The sequence below is a fragment of the Aquarana catesbeiana genome, linkage group LG01, assembly GCF_042186555.1.
Source record: "Aquarana catesbeiana isolate 2022-GZ linkage group LG01, ASM4218655v1, whole genome shotgun sequence".
Lineage (NCBI taxonomy): Eukaryota > Metazoa > Chordata > Amphibia > Anura > Ranidae > Aquarana > Aquarana catesbeiana.
The window spans coordinates 838,991,769-839,011,633 of record NC_133324.1 but is presented as its reverse complement, the minus strand read 5'-3'; the positions used below and the strand labels follow the sequence as shown (position 1 = coordinate 839,011,633).

Genomic DNA, 19,865 nt, shown 5'->3' with positions numbered 1-19,865 from the left:
TAGGAATGTTTTTTGTTTTTTTCTTATTCATATAAAATAAAAACAATTAAAAAAAATAAAAACTTTATTCAGTAAAAAAATAAAAATCCCAGTGGGATTTGTGTGAAAATAATGATTTGTTTGAAAAAAATTCCAGTGGGATTTGTGTGAAAAAAATTATATCAATTTCATTTGAGTACAGTGTTGCATGACCGCGTAACTGCCAGATAAAGCAGAGCAGTGCCAAATAGCAAAAAATGGTCTCGTCATGAAGGGGGTAAAATCTTCCGGAGCTTTCTTTTCCAGTAGGACATGCATACAGTTGTACTAAAATAAAACCTAATATACAGGACATATATATGTATATTGTACATATTTTGGGTGCAATAAGTGAAAAATCTTTTAGTATAATTATAACACAACTTTTTCATGTCAATTTCACAATGTTTTACTTATGCCACCTGGCTCTATCAAGTATTGTATGCTAGAAAATGAGTTTGCCTTGGTGGTGTAAGTTATAAGAACATGTAACGCGATACAGTCTGAGCTGGGGACAGCAGTCACACCATTTCTGGATTAATAACCTTGACAGCAATGTGTGCAGGGGATGAGAAGCCGCCGGGTCACCATACTCTGAAGACATACTTCCAGGGACCTCTCAGCTCCATTTCACAATAAGGTCAGACCTGTCCTATTTACAAGAGTGAACTAATGTATTTCACTTATTATACAGGCAGAATAGCTGGTAAATCTGTACTTTTGTTTACATAGTCCTTGAGCATGGTTTTCCAATGCTAAAACCGATCACCATTATGAAAAGTTAGACCTGAATTGCAATTTCTGCTACATGTGTTCTGCAGCTCCTGGAATTAGTTGAGCCGGTTGCATAGTATGAATAATAAGTGATTTGTAACCTTTCGTGAAATTTTCTTTCAACAGAAATTTTTATCTTGGGGATAATGTAGCAATGTACTGTATATATATATATATGAGGGTTCTTCAAAAAGTTTCCGCACTTTTTCAAACTCTATTAAATATAAAAAAAAGTGCAAAAACTTTTTGAAGGCCCCTCATAATTTCACTTTAGCCTTGTGGAAAGAACATGTCTCAAAGATCCAATTAGATTATAGGAAGAACTGTGTTAAATACATGTTAAAGCATGTATTTAACTGTGTTAAATACATGCTTTACATGCTTTAAAGTTCCTATTACTAAACTTTATTTGGAGTGACCCAAGGTTTGGTAGTCTACAACAGGTACTGAGTGCTTTGATTTCATTCCAAGAACCCAGCATGCTTCAGGGGAAAAAGAGCATCTACATACACCGATTCAAGTATAAAAGCAAATATTTTTAAATGATCTTTATTTCTCAGTATTGCAGCTAATGGTAGCTGGGACTTATTCCAAATCTTTCCTTGTCAAAAGAAGTTTATTGAGTATACAATGTTATAAAGATACATAAAGTAAGTTTACAAGGATCTATAAAGTAAGCTCATTGTTTTACAGTAGGGTTTATATAGGTAAATATCATGAAATTTCAAATATTAAACATTGGGTTCACATAAACCTAAATTAAAGATATATATCATTTCCTTAGTTACTTTTGTAGGTATTTAAATGATTTATACCTACTATACATATTGTTTACAAGTAGAGTGTATATAGGTCAAATAAATTCTGATAATGAGCTTTAATCGTAAGGTGGAGAAAAGGAAAGAGAAAGAAGAAAAAAGGTTGAAAGGTAGAGGTATGGTCCACAAGGTTGTCCCGCTCGTCAGTTTATTATTCTTTTTAGTTCTCTTTGAAGCCTTAGAATGGGTGTCTCTGTAAGTCATTTAATCTGTTACCATGGCAACAGGACAGAGTCATTGAAGTTTGACAGGAACTGTTGTTTTATCCAAGGATGCCAAAGTTTTTCAAATTTTGGAATTTGATTTTGATCGATGGCTACCATCTTAGCATGGGACGTTGTATTATTCATTCTGTGAATTGTTTCTGCTAGTACCAATGTAGGAGATTTCCATGCCTTGGCCACTGTTTGTTTTGCAGCCGTTATTAGTTGGATCATAAGTTTGAATTGAGAGAGTGTTAACCATTCCGGTTTTAGATTAAGTAAAGTTAAATATGGATCTGGTTGTATTATTTTTTTAAATATTTTAGATGCAATCACGAAGACTTCCTTCCAGAAGGTTTGGATTACTGGGCACGTCCACCATATGTGTAAATATGTGCCTATTTCTGGGCATCCTCGAAAACAAAGAGCTGAGGTATTAGGTGAATATTTTGCCACTCTAGCGGGTACAAGGTACCAGCGAGTTAGGACTTTATAATTTGTCTCCAGTGCTAAGATGTTGGGTGAAGATGACTTAGATGTGAGCCATATGTTAGACCAGTCCGTGTCTTCTAAAGTTCGTCCCAGGTCCTCCTCCCACCTCTGAACGTAAGAGGGTCTATTAAGATTTGCTACTCCATATAATTGATTATAAAGTGATGAAATTGTACCTTTAGCAAATGGATCTTTTGTACAGATTGATTCAAAAATGGATAATTGGGATAATGGTGTATCCCCCTTTAGGAATGGTGTATAGAAATTTTTGATTTGGAGATATCTAAATATCTCAGAGTTTGGTAGATCATATTTTTCTCTAAGCGATGGGAATGAAAGGAATGATTTAGATGCTATGAAGTCATTTAGTGTCTGAATGCCTGATGTTGTCCAAGCTTTAAAAGAATTCGGGTAGATCCATGCCGGATAAAAGGCCGGATTTCTGATAAAAGAAAGGAGAGGATTGTGTGGAGATTGTAACTGATATTTGGTTTTTAGTTTATCCCAGAGAGATAAGAAGTGTTTAGTTATGGGATTATGAATTTTAAAGCGGTCTTTAGGATCAAGCCATAATAAATTTGATATTAATAGAGGGTCATTTTCTGAAGCCTCTATAAATACCCATAATGGGATTTCCTGTTTTGCATGGTATTTGGACAGACTGGCCAAATGTGCTGCTCTGTAGTAGTTAGTAAAATTAGGGTATCCCAGGCCTCCTTTATTTTTGGGAAGATGTAGTGTGTGTATAGGTATACGTGGTTTAGAAGAGCCCCATATAAACGAAGTTGCTCTTTTTTGTACTATTCTCAAAAAATAGGAAGGAATTGGAATAGGGAGGACTCTGAATAGATAAAGCAATTTGGGTAGAATAGTCATTTTGATTGCATTAATCTTCCCTATCCAGGATAAAGGAAGTTGCGACCATTGTTTTATTAGATTTGTGATCTGTCTTAATACAGGAGGATAATTGGTTGAGAATAAGTCAGAATGAGATGCTGTTAAATGAATTCCAAGATATGGGATTGATTTTTCTGCCCATGTGAATGGGAGTGCAGCCCTAGCCGGGATCAATTCCATGTTTGTGAGTGAAATATTAAGCACTAGGCATTTCTTAGGATTAATCATAAGGCCGGATAGGGCTGCAAATCCATCAAGAGCTGGTATTAAGTTAGGACCAGTGACCTGTGGTGATGATAGAAAAAGTAATATATCGTCTGCAAATATACATAATTTGTGTGTAATACCTCCTACTTCAATGCCAGTTATAGTTTGGTTTGTTCTGATGTATTGGGCCATGGGTTCGAGTATAAGGGCAAATAATAAGGGAGATAATGGGCAACCCTGTCGGGTACCTCTTTCGATATTAAAGGCTTCAGATTTGTATCCAGCATATTTTATATAGGCTTTGGGTTTATTATATAATGCTTTGATCCATGTTAAAAAGTGGGGTCCAAAACCCCATTTTTGTAATGAATATTGCATATATTGCCAGGATACTGTGTCAAATGCCCTCTTAATATCGAGAGATAGAAAACATAAAGGGATTTTCCGTTTTTTAGCAATATGTGCCAATAACACTGCCCTGCGTATATTATCGCCTGCCTGTCTATTTGGCATGAAGCCTACTTGATCTCTATGTATTAATTTTCCTATAATGCTATTGAGGCGTTTTGCTATTATTTTTGCTAATAATTTAATATCGAGGTTTAACAGAGAGATAGGCCGATAATTCACACAGGAAGTATCATCGGAAAGGGGTTTTGGGATCATACAAACAATTGCCATTAGTGTTTCTTGCCGAAAAGAATGTCCATCTAGAAGTTTGTTAAAAGTTTCAGTGAGAATGGGAGAGAGTATTTCTGAGAATGTTTTATAGTATAAAGCCGAGTAGCCGTCTGGGCCTGGTCTTTTGTTAAGTTTTAGGTCTTTTATGGCGTTAGCAACTTCATCTATAGTTATAGGCTCATCCAAACTGCTTTTTTGATTCTTAGATAACTCAGGTAAGGTTATTTTTGAGAAGAAGGATTCAGCCTCTGTAGGATTAAATTCATTGTTTGTCTTGTATAAAGTTGCGAGATGTGAGTGAAATGTATGGACTATTTTAACTGGATTACAAGTGTAAACATTTTTTGATAATTTCAAACGTATTGGTTTGAAAGATTTGTTAGTTGAATTTAATGCCCGAGCCAAATATGTACCTGGTTTGTTTGTATTCATGTAGAAATTGTGTTTGGAGCGTTTGAGGGATTTATCAACTGACTCAGTGAGAAATAGATCGTATTCCAATCTAGATTTTTCCAGATGAGATTTTGTACTCTGAGATGGATTATCTTGAAATGATATGTAGGCTGCATTAAAATTGAGTTCTAGTTTTTTTGCTAGATTTTTGCGTTCCCGTTTAAATAGTGCCATTTGTCTTTGTATTGTACCACGCAAGACAGGCTTATGAGCTTCCCACAGTGTTATTGGGGAGATGTCTGTTGTATTATTAATTGATATGTATTCCTTTAAAGCTTGTTCAATGACCATCTGATGTAGTGGGTGTTTGAGCATTATGTCCGGTAAGTACCACGTTGGGTCATGCGCTTTTGGTATGGCTGAGGCTATAGTAGTGTATACTGCATTATGGTCAGACCACGGAATCGGAATTATATCTGATGCAATAATTTCTGTTATCATTCCTATTGTTAGAAAAATATGATCTATTCTGGTGAAGGTTTGATGAGGGTGCGAGAAATAAGTGAATTTCTTTTTCATTGGGTTACTTTCTCTCCACGAATCTACCAGATTGTATTTGGAAAGAAGTTGAGAAAAAGGTAATCTAGAGGTTATTTTGGATGGTGTAAAAGGTGATTTATCTAGAAATGGGAGGAGGACCTGGTTCGAATCCCCACACATTATCACTGTTCCTATTTTGTGTGTATTAATCACTTGTAATATATGTGAGAGGAATGGTGTAGGTTGTTTGTTAGGAGCGTAGTAGGAAATCACCGTGATTGCTGTATCCATTATATAACCCATGAGTATCAGGTATCTACCTTCTGGGTCTTTAATTTCTGATGATAAGGTGAATGGTGTGGATCGGTGAAATGCAATTAGAGTTCCCCTTTGCTTGGTACAGGCAGAAGCCGTCTAAATTTGTTGATAAAAAGGAGAAATATATTTTGGAGTAGAATCTTTGGTGAAGTGTGTTTCTTGGAGGCATACTATGTGAGCCTTCTTGTTATGGAAAGTACGGAAGGCTTTGGTCCTTTTTTGAGGGACATTTATTCCCTGAACATTCAGGGAAAGTATATTCAGTGGTGCCATGGCAATAGATCAAATAGTTTTGACTTACTTTTTGTTATGCAGAGCTGACTGCGCAGATCAACCTGTGTGGACTGAAGAGATGAATAGATAGAAAAGAAACCAGTGAATTCTGGAGTAAAGAGTAAACAAAAAACATATGAGATTAGATGATACATTGTATAAATTATTTTTTGCAAGTAATCACAATTTACCCGTGAAAGAGAATAAATATCTCTCTCAGGGGAATAAGTGCCTTCGTCACACTCCCACATAATATGGTTGGGAGAATGAGGAGGGCTAATGGGGGTACACGGATCTTCCGCTTACAGGAGAGAAGTGCTATGTCAAAAGACATCAAAATGATGTTTCATTAATTGGAGTGCAGAATATAGTTTTTGTTGAAATTATTTATTCCAGGGTGGTTGTATATGGTTAGTCTTGCCCTAGGCTAAATAATTCAGTTAGAAAGGTACTGTTAATAACTTTGGTATTGATGAAGATAGTTTGAATTATTTTGGGATTTTAACCCTTTTAGAGTAAACAATTACATATTTTATTCATATGTAACTGTTTAGATATGTTAACTCATAAAATTGAGGTTGTATTGCTTCAGATTAGAATAAACAAAAACATAATTCTAGGAACTAGTTAGGTAATAATATATTTGTTTTAAGAAAAGAAAGAAAAAGCTTCCATTACTTCTGGATTATTGAACATATTTGTCCTAAAAAGTAATAAATCTATTGTTATTACCTGATAATATATAACTGAACAAGAATTTCCTTATTTCACTTATATATTCTAAGGCTATATGAATCAGAAGTAATAAGAAATATAACTGGAATGTAACATGATCCCACACAGTGTGTGACTATCAGGATGCAGTTACATTCAGTTATAAATACAGGTTTTTTTTATAGAGAACCATCTCTTAGTATAATAAATGAAGAGATATCAGGAATTAGGATGTCAGTCCATTGAATCTTCTTGGTCCATGGATGATGTGGCATAACGGCCTCTTTTGTGAGAATGATGATTCCCATTTTGTTCTGAAATTTTCTGGGTGCTGCCTGAAGGTGAAGATGACGCCATTCTTCTGCGTGTGGAAGTGTTGCTGCTTGTGGGTTCTGTCAGATTTAATTTTAAAAGTGTTTGTTGTAGTTCATCTGCTGATCTGCTTCTGTAAATTGTACCTTGGTAGTTAAATCTGACTGAAAAGGGGAAGCCCCATTGATACATAATGTTGTGGCGTTGCAGTTCCATTAGTTGGGGTTTCATGGATCGTCTTTTAGTAATAGTAAGTTGGGATAGGTCAGCAAAAATTTGATAATTGTGTCCTTGAAAATTAAGTTCCTTTTTTTCTCTTGCAGCAATTAGTATTTGTTCTTTTGTTCTGTAATAATTAAATTTTGTGATTATATCACGTGGGGGTCCATCTTTCTTTTTGGCTGTGAGGGCTCTGTGTACTCTGTCCAGTTCTAAACGTTCAATAGGGATATCTGGCTTTAGTTCTTGTAATAGAGCAGTAATAGTAGATTGCAGGTCTGTCACAGTTTCAGGTATTCCTCTTATGCGCAAGTTTGAACGTCTGGCTCTATTTTCGTAATCTTCGAGCTTAGTTTGAAGTATTAAATTCTCTTTTTTTTAATTGTTCCAATTCTGTTATATTTTCTTGGGTTGTAATTTCAATTTCATCCATTTTTATTTCTAAGGCTGCGGTGCGGTTTCCCAGCTCTCTTATTTCTTTGGTTAGGCTTTTTGTTATTTGGTCTGAGGTTTGTTTTAAAGCCTTATGAAGCATCTTTTCAAATTGTAATAATATTACTGGGGATACTGAGGAGGCTTGTGGAGAAGTTTGTGAGAGGATTTGTTCTGTATCTGACTCAAATGGAGAGTCTTGCTGTGACATTTTCTGTCTGTGAGAGCGCCCTGATGCTGTATCTTGTGAGGTGACTGGAGCTGCTTCAGCTGCAGTGAGTGCCTGTGAGCTCTTTGTGAGGTGATTTTTATTTCTGCCACGGTTTCCTCCCAGTACCATATTTCCTGCCCAAACTTTCACAGTTTGTTCCCTGGGGCAAAAAGGTTCAAATGGATACCTTTTGAGCCTGCAGGCTCCGCTTTGTCCTTCTCTTCTCTCCTCAGCGGTGTGGAGCTCTAACAATGCATGTCTGCTCTGCTAGGCTCCGCCTCCTGCCCTCCCTTATTCCAAATCTTTCAATCAAAAAGGTATGGCTTTTTACAGTTATCTCTTATGAAAAGAAATAAACACATGATCCTTTCATGTAGGTTAAATGGGTGTTGACAATTCTTCTTGTAAGAAAGGCTCATATGTTTATGTTTTCTTATGAGATACGACCGTAAAAAGCCATACCAATGCACAAAAAAATCTTTTGATTGAAAGATTTGGAATTGTTATTATATCTTGCAAATTACAAAGTATCAGCCTAATAGTATGCTGTGTATTACATACAGTATTTTAGCATGTAGAATTGTATTGTGTGTACTGCTTTGGAGCCATATTTTCACATAAACTATAGATCAAATTTTATATTAGGAAAAGTCCTACTTGCATGTTATATATATGAGAGAGAGATAGATAGAGAGAGAGAATGAAAACTGTTGCTCCTGCTGTAATAATATAATTTCTGAATAAAGCTTTGGAACCATGCTTGGAGATCCATGGTGTGCTGGTGATGTCCTCTTGCTTCATCATCTGTGTATATATACTAAGCCCAGGGATGGCGTCATCCTCCCCTGATGTAGCGAGAGAACGTCACCAGCACAATATCGATGTCCAGAATGGGTCCAAAGCTTTATTTAGCCATTACATTATTACAGAAGAAACAACATTTTGGAGCCACACAAGATCCCTTCATCAGGTCACATGCCTGATGAAGGGGTCCTTTAAGGCTCCAAAACATTGCTTCTCCTATAATAATGTAATGGCTGAATAAAGCTTTGGACCCATTCTGGAGATCTATGGTGTGCTGGTGACGTTCTCTCGCTTCATCAGGGGAGGATGACGCCATCACTGGGCTTAGTAATGGTTGTAGCATTTTGCCACTAAAATCGCCAATAGATATAGAAAAAAACTCTTGAGAAAACTTGACATCAACCATTCAAAAGAAAAATAATATCCATTTGGAGTGGACATATCCATTAAAGATTATTTTTAGCAAAAAAGGCAAAACAATATTCTTTATATGACCAGAATTCCAGTTACATGCTATGAATTTAGTCTACCATTGAAGTCTGTAATAATTCTTGATCTTTTGTTTTGCACAAAGGTGTCAACATAAAGGAAATGAAAGAACAGACAACGAAACCACAAGCATTGGAAAGGTGAATTGTACGCATCTACAATGGATCCAATATCATTTATTGCGCCCATGCAGCCATCATCCAATGATGACGTCCTTGAGTACAACCTTCAGCTCATTGGCTCTTTGACTCTACATGCCTTCACCACAATGCCTATGTTACCTTGGGTGGTGGCAGAGATCAAGAGAAAGAGCCTATCAAGATCCAAAGACCCGCAGTCTGTCCGACCTGTTCGGCTATATGTATCGGCCTTGTGTATCTGCTGTGAGCCAGATCCAGGAGAGAGCCACCAATGGGATCCTTTAATTTGCTCAAGTATCTTTGAGTACAAGCCGCAGTCTCTCCAGAAACTGATACACAATAGCCAGGACCCCAGTTATTTTGCCTGTCTTCTAAAAGAAGAGGATAAGACACGTCAACGAAGCACATGCTATGTCTTCCGATCTGCTGCCCAATCCAAAGTAAGTGAACCCAGTGAGATACATCACTCATTAACTATACTAAATTCAAATAGGTATTTTTTTATGATAGGAATACTGCATGGATAATCAATTCATGATTCTATTTGTGTATCCCATCATCAAGGCATATTCTACATGTGTTTTAATAAGAAATATTATGAGCAACAAATTTTACTTCTGATGTACAGTTCTGTATATTGCTGGCTTTTATTTCTTTGTTATGCGTCTGGAATAACTCCATCTAGCAATCTGCTAAATCTACCTTTTATATTGTTGTTTGAGTAAATACATCAGTTTAATTACTGTTAAATATAGCATTCATGAAATGCTAGCTTGAACCACTTGAAGACCAAAGCTTTTCTGTAATTTTTTGTTTACAAATTTAAATCAGTATTTTTTGCTAGAAACTTAGTTTTAACACCCCAAACATTATATATTTTTTTAGCTGACGCCCTAGGGATTAAAATGGCAATTGTTGCAATTTTCTATGTCACACGGTATTTGCACAGAGGTTTTTCAAACGCAATTGTTTTTGAAAGAATGCACTTTAATGAATTAAAAAAAAAAAAAAAATAGACAATATATACCCAGTTTTTTTGTAAAATATGAAAGATGGTGTTACGCAGAGTAAATAAATACCTAACATGTCCCGCCGCTTCTGAAAAAGTTCCAGTATTTATATAGATTTTGTCTATCATCTTTCATCTTAAATATAAATGGAAAAAAAGTGTGTTTGTCCACCAAATCAAACAAGAACATCATCATGGAGTCTAGCATGTATCCTGGTCTGGTGACCCTGCTAGGTTATACACTTTTTCAGTAGATCAACCACATTTATGTGGTTACTTTTTCAAGGGATAGCTCTCACAGGTAACATTATAACCATACCTCCTAACTGTAGAACTTGAGAATGAGGGACACTTCAGGGAGGCGAACAGTGAGTTTGACTAAACTGTTAACAGTGAGAGGAGCTTAAAAAGCTTGATTAAACAAAACCTAGGCCTGCTTGTACCTATAAAAGTATGCTTTGATTGCTGTGCAACAATCAAGTGTCTCACAGACACACATAAACCACAGCACAATCTTGAAAACAGAATTAAATGTTGCCATTACATATGCTTTTGTGCATATTGAAATAGACAGTGAGCTAACCCTTTGTGTGAGCCTACTATAACTGTTGAGACAATGAACTCTTTGTTGAGAAATATGAAATGTACAATATAGTGTATATAGTGCAGTAGTCTGTAAGGAAGAGTTCAGGGGTCGGGGGTGTGCAGTACACAAAGTGCAAGGGTCAGGGGTACATAACACACAGAGAGTGCTGCAGTCAGTGTCTACAGGGGTCAGGAGAAAAGCACAGCATGCAGGAGACAGCAGTGTGTAATGCATAGTAGAGGTCAGGAGGAGTATATAACAAAAAAAAAAATGCAGAAGTCAGGGGTGCGTAATGCACAGTGTAGGGGTCTGGAGAGTGCACCCCCCCCCCAACAAACAATACTCTCCCCCATTTTACCCTTTCAGTACAAATCTCTATTCACCCTCTCCAAATAAATCTAGTACTAATCTGTATGCTCCACCCTACAAGCACAGATGTAGGCCCACCCCAACCCCCCTCCCAACACAAATCCTCTTCCCTTCCCAGAACAAATCCCCCTTCTTGTACAAATCCTCCTTCCCCAACCCCCCCCCCCCCCACACACACACACACGCACACACACACATTTTACCCTCAAAATCCTCCTCCTAGCACACATTCTCTTCCCCCCTTCTAGCACAAATCCTCCCCCCCAAATCCAGCCTCTTCTTCCCCTAATCCTCCCTCCCAGGACAAATATTCCCCAGCACACATTCTCCTCCATCCCCAAAATTCTCCTCCCAGCAAAATCCCCCCCCCCCTTATTCTCCATTCCCCCATGGCAGCACAAAATCCCCCCCCCCCTATTCTCCATTCCCCCTTATTCCCCATTTCTTATTCTCTCCCTTGCTATGAGTGAAAGGTGATTTACATAACTCATGCACAAGCCTGAAAAAGACATTCTGTGTACTTCAGATACCCTCCTCCTTCTCCAGCTCTCCCAGGATTGGCTGCTCCACACCACAACATGATTGGGCATGCTGAAGTCATGTGACTTTTCTGTGTTTTGACTGGATGTTGGTGATCATAGCAGAAGTTCAGTGTAAGAAATACAGGGGAGAAAATGCATATTGACAAGGGGAGTGTAGAGGTGGGCGGGGAGACTACTGACATCACGACTCCACCCACCGAGCTCCAGACAACAGACCCACCCACAGAATCTGCAGTTTTTCAGGTCTAATAACAGACAGAGGGGAGACATTTGAGAAGTAAAGATACATGCAGGAGGCATGTATATCCTTATAGATGACCCTATGGCAGTAGTTTAGAAAGGAAAAGAGCGAGTTTACATCCACTTTAACCTGCCCTCCGACCCCCTACAAGAACAAATCCTTTCTTCCTCCCAGCACAAATCCTCCCCTCCAATTGCTCCTCCCAGCACAAATTCTCTCCCCATGCTTCCAAAGCCTCCCCCCACAAATATACCTTCAACCACAAATCCCCCCCAAATCACAGTCCCAGCACAAATCTCCCTCATCTCCCTTCTAGCATAAGTCCTTAAATCCTCCTTCCCAGCACATATCCTCTTCCCCCATACCCCCTACCCCCAGCACAAATCTTCTCTCCCCCGAATCCCTTCTTCTGACACAAATCCTCTGACCTAATCCCCTCCCAGCACAAATTCTATCCCAGTTCTAGCACAAATCCCAACCCTCCAAACCCCCATCCCAGCACAAATCTTTGCACTTTGATAATTAACATTATAGTAATGATTGATAATTGAAGAGATTGCAGCCCTTGTCAACTGTATAACATGCAGCAGGGTCTCATTTATTTTTTTTTTTTTAACAAAAACAAGCTTTATTATTGAATTGAGGACATTTATACATCGACAGTACATAAAATTGCATGTCAAGAGTTGGTCGAGAAAAATAGGCAAAAAAATAAGGAGTAGGGGGGCGTAATACATTGCATTATACATACGTATGCTTGCTGAAGAAGGATACGATTTCACATCAAACCATACATGATTACAGCAACATCAATAGCAATTCCTGTCGGATGGAGTGGTCATGAATAGCAGTCCCTTCCCTTGGTTTAAGAGAATATGGTAAGCTAATCCATACAGGTGCTTGTCTTATCTAGCCATTTATCCCATACTTTATGGAATTTAGTTGGGCAGCCTCTGTTTTTGTACATCACCTTTTTATATGGTAGTACAGTATTAACTTCCCTGATCCAGGCTTGTAGAGTAGGGGGTTCTGTTCTCATCCAATGCTTGGCTATTAGTTTCCTAGCACTAAATAGTGATTCGCTTAGGAGTGTAATCAGGGATCTGTCTGTGATGGTGTCTGGGAGTAACCCAAGAAGGCATGGTCTGGGGTCAAGTTGAACTGGTGATCCCATGTGGTCGTGAAGGAATGTTATGATTTGTGCCCAGTAGCTTTGTATTTCTGGGCATGACCAGAGTAAGTGGAAGAATGAACACTGGTTGCTGAAGCATCTTGGGCAGTGTGGGTCCTGATGTGGGGAAAAATTTGCAATTCTGGATGGTGTTAGGTATGCTTTGTGTATTATATACAGCTGGGTTAATCGGTCAGAAATTTTAGGTGACGTAATTTTAACGTTTGATAGTATATCTTCCCAGTCAGAGATGTCTATAGGCCCCACATCATCTTCCCATCTAATTCTTGCTGTGTCCACAATTCGTGCTACCGATTTGGTACGGAGTGTATTGTAGAGGGTGGATATGAGCTTTTCTGGGTTTGTCCCTGTGATTATGTCTACAAGTGGTAGTACTTGGGGGTTGGGGAGTCCGTGCCCGAACTGGGTTTGGAGCGCGTGCCTCAGCTGTGTGTAGCTAAATTGCATTTGGGGGGGGAGATCAAATTCCTCGCAAAGTGTCTGCAAGCTTCTTATTCCAAAGACAGTAGTAATCTGGTACAAGAACACTATTCCCCTGGCTGCCCATCTAGTGGCACCTGGTAGAGAGATCAATTCCCTCAGCTGGAGGTTGTGCCATAAGGGTGTGTGCGAGTGATAGTAGTCAGCTCCAGATAGTTTAACTGCTTTTTCCCACACATGTCTATGTTGAGATAGTAATAGGTCTCGGTCTTTACGTTTGTTATGTTTACTGGCTTTCCTGAATATCACCTGTAATGGGGAGTGCATGTCACCGTTTGGTCTTTTGCATATTAAGGCTTGGTATCTAGTCTCGTCGGTTTTATGGATATGGTAAAAGTACGAAAGTTGTGCCGCAATGTAGTATGTGTATAAGTCCGGTAGGGCCGCACCTCCCGAGGTGGTTGGGTTTTTGAGTATGTTCCAGGCTAGCTTATGTCTGTTGGGCCCCCTTATAAAGGAGTTAACTATTTTGTCAAGAGATTTAAAGATACTAAGAGGGATAAGTACCGGGGAGTTCCAGAATATATATAGGAATTTTGGGAGCAGTATCATCTTAAATAAGTTGATCCTGCCTGATATGCCCAGGGGGAGTCTTGCCCAAGTTTGTGTACGGGATTTTAAGTGTAGAAATAATGGTTCAATATTGTTGATGATGTAATCTAGCGGGTCTTTGGTAATCTCTACTCCAAAGTACTTAATAGCGGAAACTCTCCGCAAGGGGAGTGAAGCTGCAATTTGTGGCGGGGGCGATACATCAAGAGGGAGGATTTGGGATTTGGACCAGTTCATGTTTAGGCCTGAGTGTTTTCCGAATTGTTCAATGGTCAGTAAGGCTGCTTGAAGGGATGGGCCCGTGTCCTCTAGGTAGAGGAGCATGTCATCTGCATATAAACTTAACGTCTCAGTCAAAGATCCTATGCGCAGCCCACGTATGTCCGGGTTTGTCCTAAGGGTAATAGCAAGGGGCTCCACCGCAAGGGCGTACAACAGCGGGGACAATGGGCACCCCTGACGAGTTCCCCTTTTCAAAGGGAAGAGGTCAGACTTCCATCCGTTCACCACAACCCGGGCCATAGGGGAGTAATACAGCAATTGTACCCATTTTACGAAGTTTGGGCCGAACCCAAATCCTTTTAGACATTCCCATAGGTAACCCCACTCCACAGAGTCGAACGCCTTTGCAGCGTCGAGAGTCACGATCGCTCTGTCTCCTGTATGGTCATGTTCTGCCTGGACGTTCATGTGAAGGCGTCTTAAATTCATGGCTGTGTTTTTCCCCGGCATGAACCCCGTCTGGTCAGAGTGAATAAGCGTAAGGATGCTGTTATTGAGGCGCATAGCTAGTATTTTAGCTAATATTTTAATATCGGCTTGAAGAAGCGAGATTGGGCGGTAGGATTCAGGTAGGCGGGGATCTTTTCCTGATTTAGGAATTACTATAATTACTGCTTGGCGGAGGGTTTCAGGAAGGGTCCCAGTGTCAAAAATATGTTGGTATAATGTCAGTAATTCAGGGGTCAGAATCTCCGAGTATGTTGCATAGAAGTCTAATGGAATGCCATCACCTCCAGGGGCAAGGGATTCTATGGCAAGGGCTATTTCATCTGCTGTGAAAGGAGTCTCCAGCTCTTCCACTTGGGATTCTGAGAGTTGTGGGAAGGGGATGTTCTGAAGGAAGGTCCTGGTTTCCTGAGGGGTAACCTCAACCTTGGAGGAGTATAGATCGGTGTAATATTTCTGGAATGTTTCAGCGACCAAGTGGGGATCCGGGAAAGCTTCATTGTGTGGGCCAGCCAGGGTTACCGTTACTGGGGGGTGTGACTCTTGTCGGGCTAAGTATGCTAGTAGTTTCCCTGCTCGCTCTCCCTGCTCAAATGAACGTTGTTTTAGAAAGAAAAGTTTCTGTTTAGCTTTCTCGTAGTGAAGTTGGTCTAATAGGTGGGTGTGGAGTTTGAGTGCGGCTGCCCTGTCAGGGGAGGGGTCTATTGAAATTCCCTTGTCAGTACGTCTGCTTTGGCTGAGGCTTGGTGAAGAGTTAAGTTAGAGGAGGTTTTTATTCTGCGAATTCGTGAAGATAGGATAGTGCGGACATGTAATTTGAATGCTTCCCACACCTGTCCCGCCGAGGCTGTGTTTCTGTTTGTTATAAAGTAGAATTGCCACTCTTTGTGTATGTCTTCTTGGTCTTTCAACAGTGATAACCAGAAGGGATGGAGACGCCACGTAGGGGGTCCCATTTTCGGGTTGAGCTGTAAGGTCGCCCAACATGGAGCGTGGTCGGATAGGGTTCTAGTATGGTAGCCCGAATCCGAAAGGCGGGGAAGCAATGTGTTGGACACCAACATCAAATCGATGCGGGACATAGTGGAGTGGGTTGCTGAAAAGCATGAATATGCCTGAGAGGTGGGATGTTTGTAACGCCATGTATCCATCAATGAGAATTCCTGTAGTGTCCGTCCAAGTCGAGTAGTGTCTGGGAGGGTTGTGTTTGGGTTTGCCTGTGTTTTGTCTTTTTGGGGGTTTAGGACCGTATTAAAATCGCCCAACCATATGGCTGGTATGTTGGGATGTTGTGCCATGTATAATAGGCCTTCAGTGACTAGATTAGATTTGTATGGTGGGGGTATATAAAATGCCATTATGAGGTATTGTGAGCCATTTAAGGTGCAGTGTAGGAAGATAAATCTGCCTTGGGGGTCAATGCGTATGGTGATGACTGCAAAGGGAGTGGTTTTGGCTACGAGGATTGATACCCCCCTCGAGTGTGGTCGCTTCAATGCGAGTTGAAGTTGGCCAGTAATATGTGTTTCGACTAAGATTGTTATATCTGCACGGTATGTTTTAAGGCAGGCAAAGACTGCAGCACGTTTAATTTTATCACGGATCCCACGGATATTCCAAGTGAGAAATTTTAGGTTAGCCATAATGGTATGGTATTTGATTGTATTTGGAGGAGTATGTGCAGGGTATTTACATGGGCCTGAGCCATCACTCTCCACACTGAAGCAGGTCCACACCTCACCCCACGTCCTGATTGATTACATGTTCTCATAACGTTAATCCTCAAGTTATAACACGTATTCTTCATCTTAACTTTTGCTTTAACATTTCCCTTGCCCTCCCTCCCTGCCCTCAGTCGCCCCAACTTGACTGGGGCCTGTATCCCAAAACTTGTGCAACATGTATAAACTATTCCTTGCAAGTTACTTAGCATAGAAAAAAAAATTTCTTGAAAAAAACAAAACCAGGTGCACATTGAACCGATCAATCGTGGCAGCTGTCTATAGGACAGTGCCAGTTTTGATATGACGGTCTCCCGTCGAGGACGAACAGATTCTGGATATGAATTCAGCGATAGAGTAAACGCTGCAACGTTCTCGCTCCAACATGGCATTTAGAAAAATGAAGATCAGCACATTTCGAATTAGCCTAATGTGGCTGTGTAAAGGTGTTCTTTCCCCTGTGCACCTCCATAGCATGGTGCAAGTTCGAGAAGAAGTTCAGGAGGGCAGGAGGAGAAGGCGCTGGCACAGTGATTCCGGGTGTATGGCTCTTCGCGCGGGAGGTTAACAATAGCAGAGGGAGAGTTCCTCGGGAGGGGGGGAGAAGGTAGAAACAAGGAGCAGTGAGGGAGAAAGGAGAACATGCATATATGAGCCCATGGCAGTTCAGCAGTGAAGAGGGGCATAATAGGAAGTTCCGATCAGCACAAGGGGCCTTGGTGCCTCGTTGTTATCTGCCATGACCGCAGCATTGTGGGTGGTTTATTATCGGTATACATTTTGTAATGGTCACTTGCGGCTCAGGTCAAATGGGTAAAGGGCGTGTAGAAAATTAAGAGGAAGCACTTACGGTGAACGGTCGGTATGTGTTTCAGGCAGGTCGATTTCTTTGTGCGTCCAGGTGGTCTACCCATGTCGAGGCCTGACCAGGGTCTTCAAAAAAATGCACTCGATCCTCTCCTACTATGCGCAGGCGAGCCGGGAAGAGCATCGAATATTTAATATGGAGTGCTCTCAGGCGGCGCTTGGTATCAGAGAAGCGCGCCCTCTGCCTCTGGACCTCCGCCGAGAAATCCGGGAACGCTGAGATGAAGCCAGATCGAAATGGAATGTTCCCCTTCAGTCTGGCTAGTCGCAGAACCGCGTCCCGGTCTCTGAAGTTTAGCAGCTTTGCAATGAAAGTACGTGGGGGTGCACCCTCAGGCGGGCGACGAGCCGGCATGCGGTGGGCACGTTCCACCACAAACGTAGTCGAAAAAGCATCCCTGCCATACGCTGTGATTAAAAGCTGCTCTAGGAAGGTGGCTGGGTCCGTGCCCTCGGAGCCCTCCGGTAATCCAATAAACCGGAGATTGGACCAGCGGGCGCGGTTCTCCAGATCGTCATGCTTTTGGGCTAGTTGTTGTATCTGACGTTGTAATTCGTCTTGTGAGTGCTGCATGGGGTGTAATATGTCCTCCACTTGCCCAATCCTAGTCTCGGCCTCGGTTACTCGCTCCCGGAGTTTGGTCATATCATGCCTAATTAGTGATATATCCACCTTCACCTCCTCTATCTTTGAGGTTAGTGTGGATTGGCATAGAGAGATTGCCTCCAGTACCTTTGCTGTACCATCCGGCTCGGGCTCCACACGTGAGGCCGCGTGAGGTGCTGCCGAGGCGCCATCTTGTCCCTCCGGGTCTCGCTCCGTCCGTCTGTAGCGGTCGAGAGATGTGGAAGCCGCGCTTCTTTTCGGCGGGGACATGGTGATACTGAAGTCGCAGCGTTGGATCCCACACAGGCAGGGGGATAAGACAAGTTTTTAGGGTGCAGGATGTGTAGAAAAGGATCTGCCACGAGCGGAGCTACAGACACACACGTCTGCTCACATCGCTGTCCAGGCCACGCCCCTAGGGGTCTCATTTATTTTAAAGTTTCCGGCAGCGGTGACAGCTCAGCGCTGGAGGGCACCGTTTTAAAGGTGTCTGCCATAATGTGCTAGTATGCAATGCTTGTTTGTGATGTATACTAGCACATTATTGTGTAACACTGCAGGGGGAGCTATTTAAAAAAAAGGGGTAGAGTTTACTACTACTTTAAAATATAATGAAAGGGAGAACTTTTTTGTTAGTTTTGGACAGAGTGGAGAAAGATTAGAACACCTGTCAGTAGTTGTTGCTGTCTGTGCCCCCGTTAAGGAGATTCGCCCTCTATTTGTCCTGTTTCCCATTATCATTGAAAGGAAAAGAAAATCTCAAGTTTTGGGTTGTCTCCAGAAAAATAATAGAGGGGAAATCTTCCAATGGGGACACTAGTTCTGGTGACCTGGGGGTTCCCAAGGGATTCCCTTAGTTTGCAGGGAATTCCTCTCACTTCCTGTTTGGCTATAGGACAGGAAGTGAAGGGAAATCTATGTAACCCTCCCTTACTCTATCCAAAATGGGAAAAAAAGTTTTGCCTATAGTTCTAATTTAAAGAGGAGCTCCAGCCCCCCCCCCCCCAAAAAAAAGTTTAAAAGTCAGCAGCTGCCGAGGTTCACACTCGTGCAGCCATGTTTGCGCGGGCACAGCAGCCCATTCAAATGAACAGGCTGCCGTGCCTGCATTTCTGAAAAAAAAAAAAGGTGCATGCACCTTTTCCAAAACGCAGCCGCAGGGAAATTGCATGGTCTTTTTGACCATGCGATTACCCTGTGGTTCCCACACCCGCGCACACAGTGTGATTTTACATGCGTGGGGGTGCCATTCAGAATGAATGGCAGCCCCGGGCGTTTACGCAGAGCAGTGCGTTTTCACTGCAGGTGGTTGGTTGCGGTGTGGAAATCGATACAATTCCCGCACCCGCAGCCACGCGCAGAGATGTGAACATAGGGTAAATATAAGGACACTTACTTGTTCAGGGGTCCAGCGATGTCCTCACCTGAACCAATTCTCCAATCGGCCTTGTGGCCACGGCAATCTGAGCAGAAAGTGGGAGAGGGTACCTGTCGAAAACTAGGTACCCGCTCCCCCCCCAATCAGATCACGTGAGGGCTGGGTGAATGCTTGTGACATTTGTCCAGCCAATTTTTTATAACTTCACCCCATTAATATGAGAATGAAACACAGAATAGGATCAGCCATAATCACTTACTGTGTCCAGAGAGAGATGCTGAGATCCCCAACTCTGCTTTTCTGCTGTACAAATGGAAGAAGCAAAGATCTTCTAAACTTCTAATGTGGAATGAATATGAAAAGTGACAGCGATTTGGAAACACTTCATACTGCTCTGCAATGCTGAGATCTCATCCTAAGCTTACATATGACAGATTTGTTGTTTTCTTTCATAAGTGATATGACAGAAATTGGTGTCATTGATCTCTATAATCGATCATGTAATTACCTTTTGTAATGAGGATTGTTGTTTTCAGTTCTAAGTGATATAACAACCACTGGTGCTATTGATCTCTATAATCAATACTGTTTTTAGAGGCCTCTTGTAGCTAACTTGTTTTACATAATATCATTGCTCATTGGAGGGGTCGATCAATG

The 19,865-nt window shown here is 41.1% G+C and overlaps 1 protein-coding gene across 4 annotated transcripts in view; it reads left to right on the top strand.

The window, feature by feature from the left end:
* The window catches only part of TBC1D1 (TBC1 domain family member 1), a 373,516-nt gene that overhangs the window by 28,931 nt on the left and 324,720 nt on the right, over window positions 1–19,865 (top strand). For all 4 annotated transcript variants that reach the window (XM_073608893.1, XM_073608877.1, XM_073608932.1 and 1 more), the window contains exon 2: window positions 8,881–9,375. In XM_073608893.1, the coding sequence (XP_073464994.1) occupies window positions 8,956–9,375 (420 nt within the window). In that variant the 5' untranslated portion in view covers window positions 8,881–8,955. The remainder of the gene's footprint in view (window positions 1–8,880; window positions 9,376–19,865) is intronic.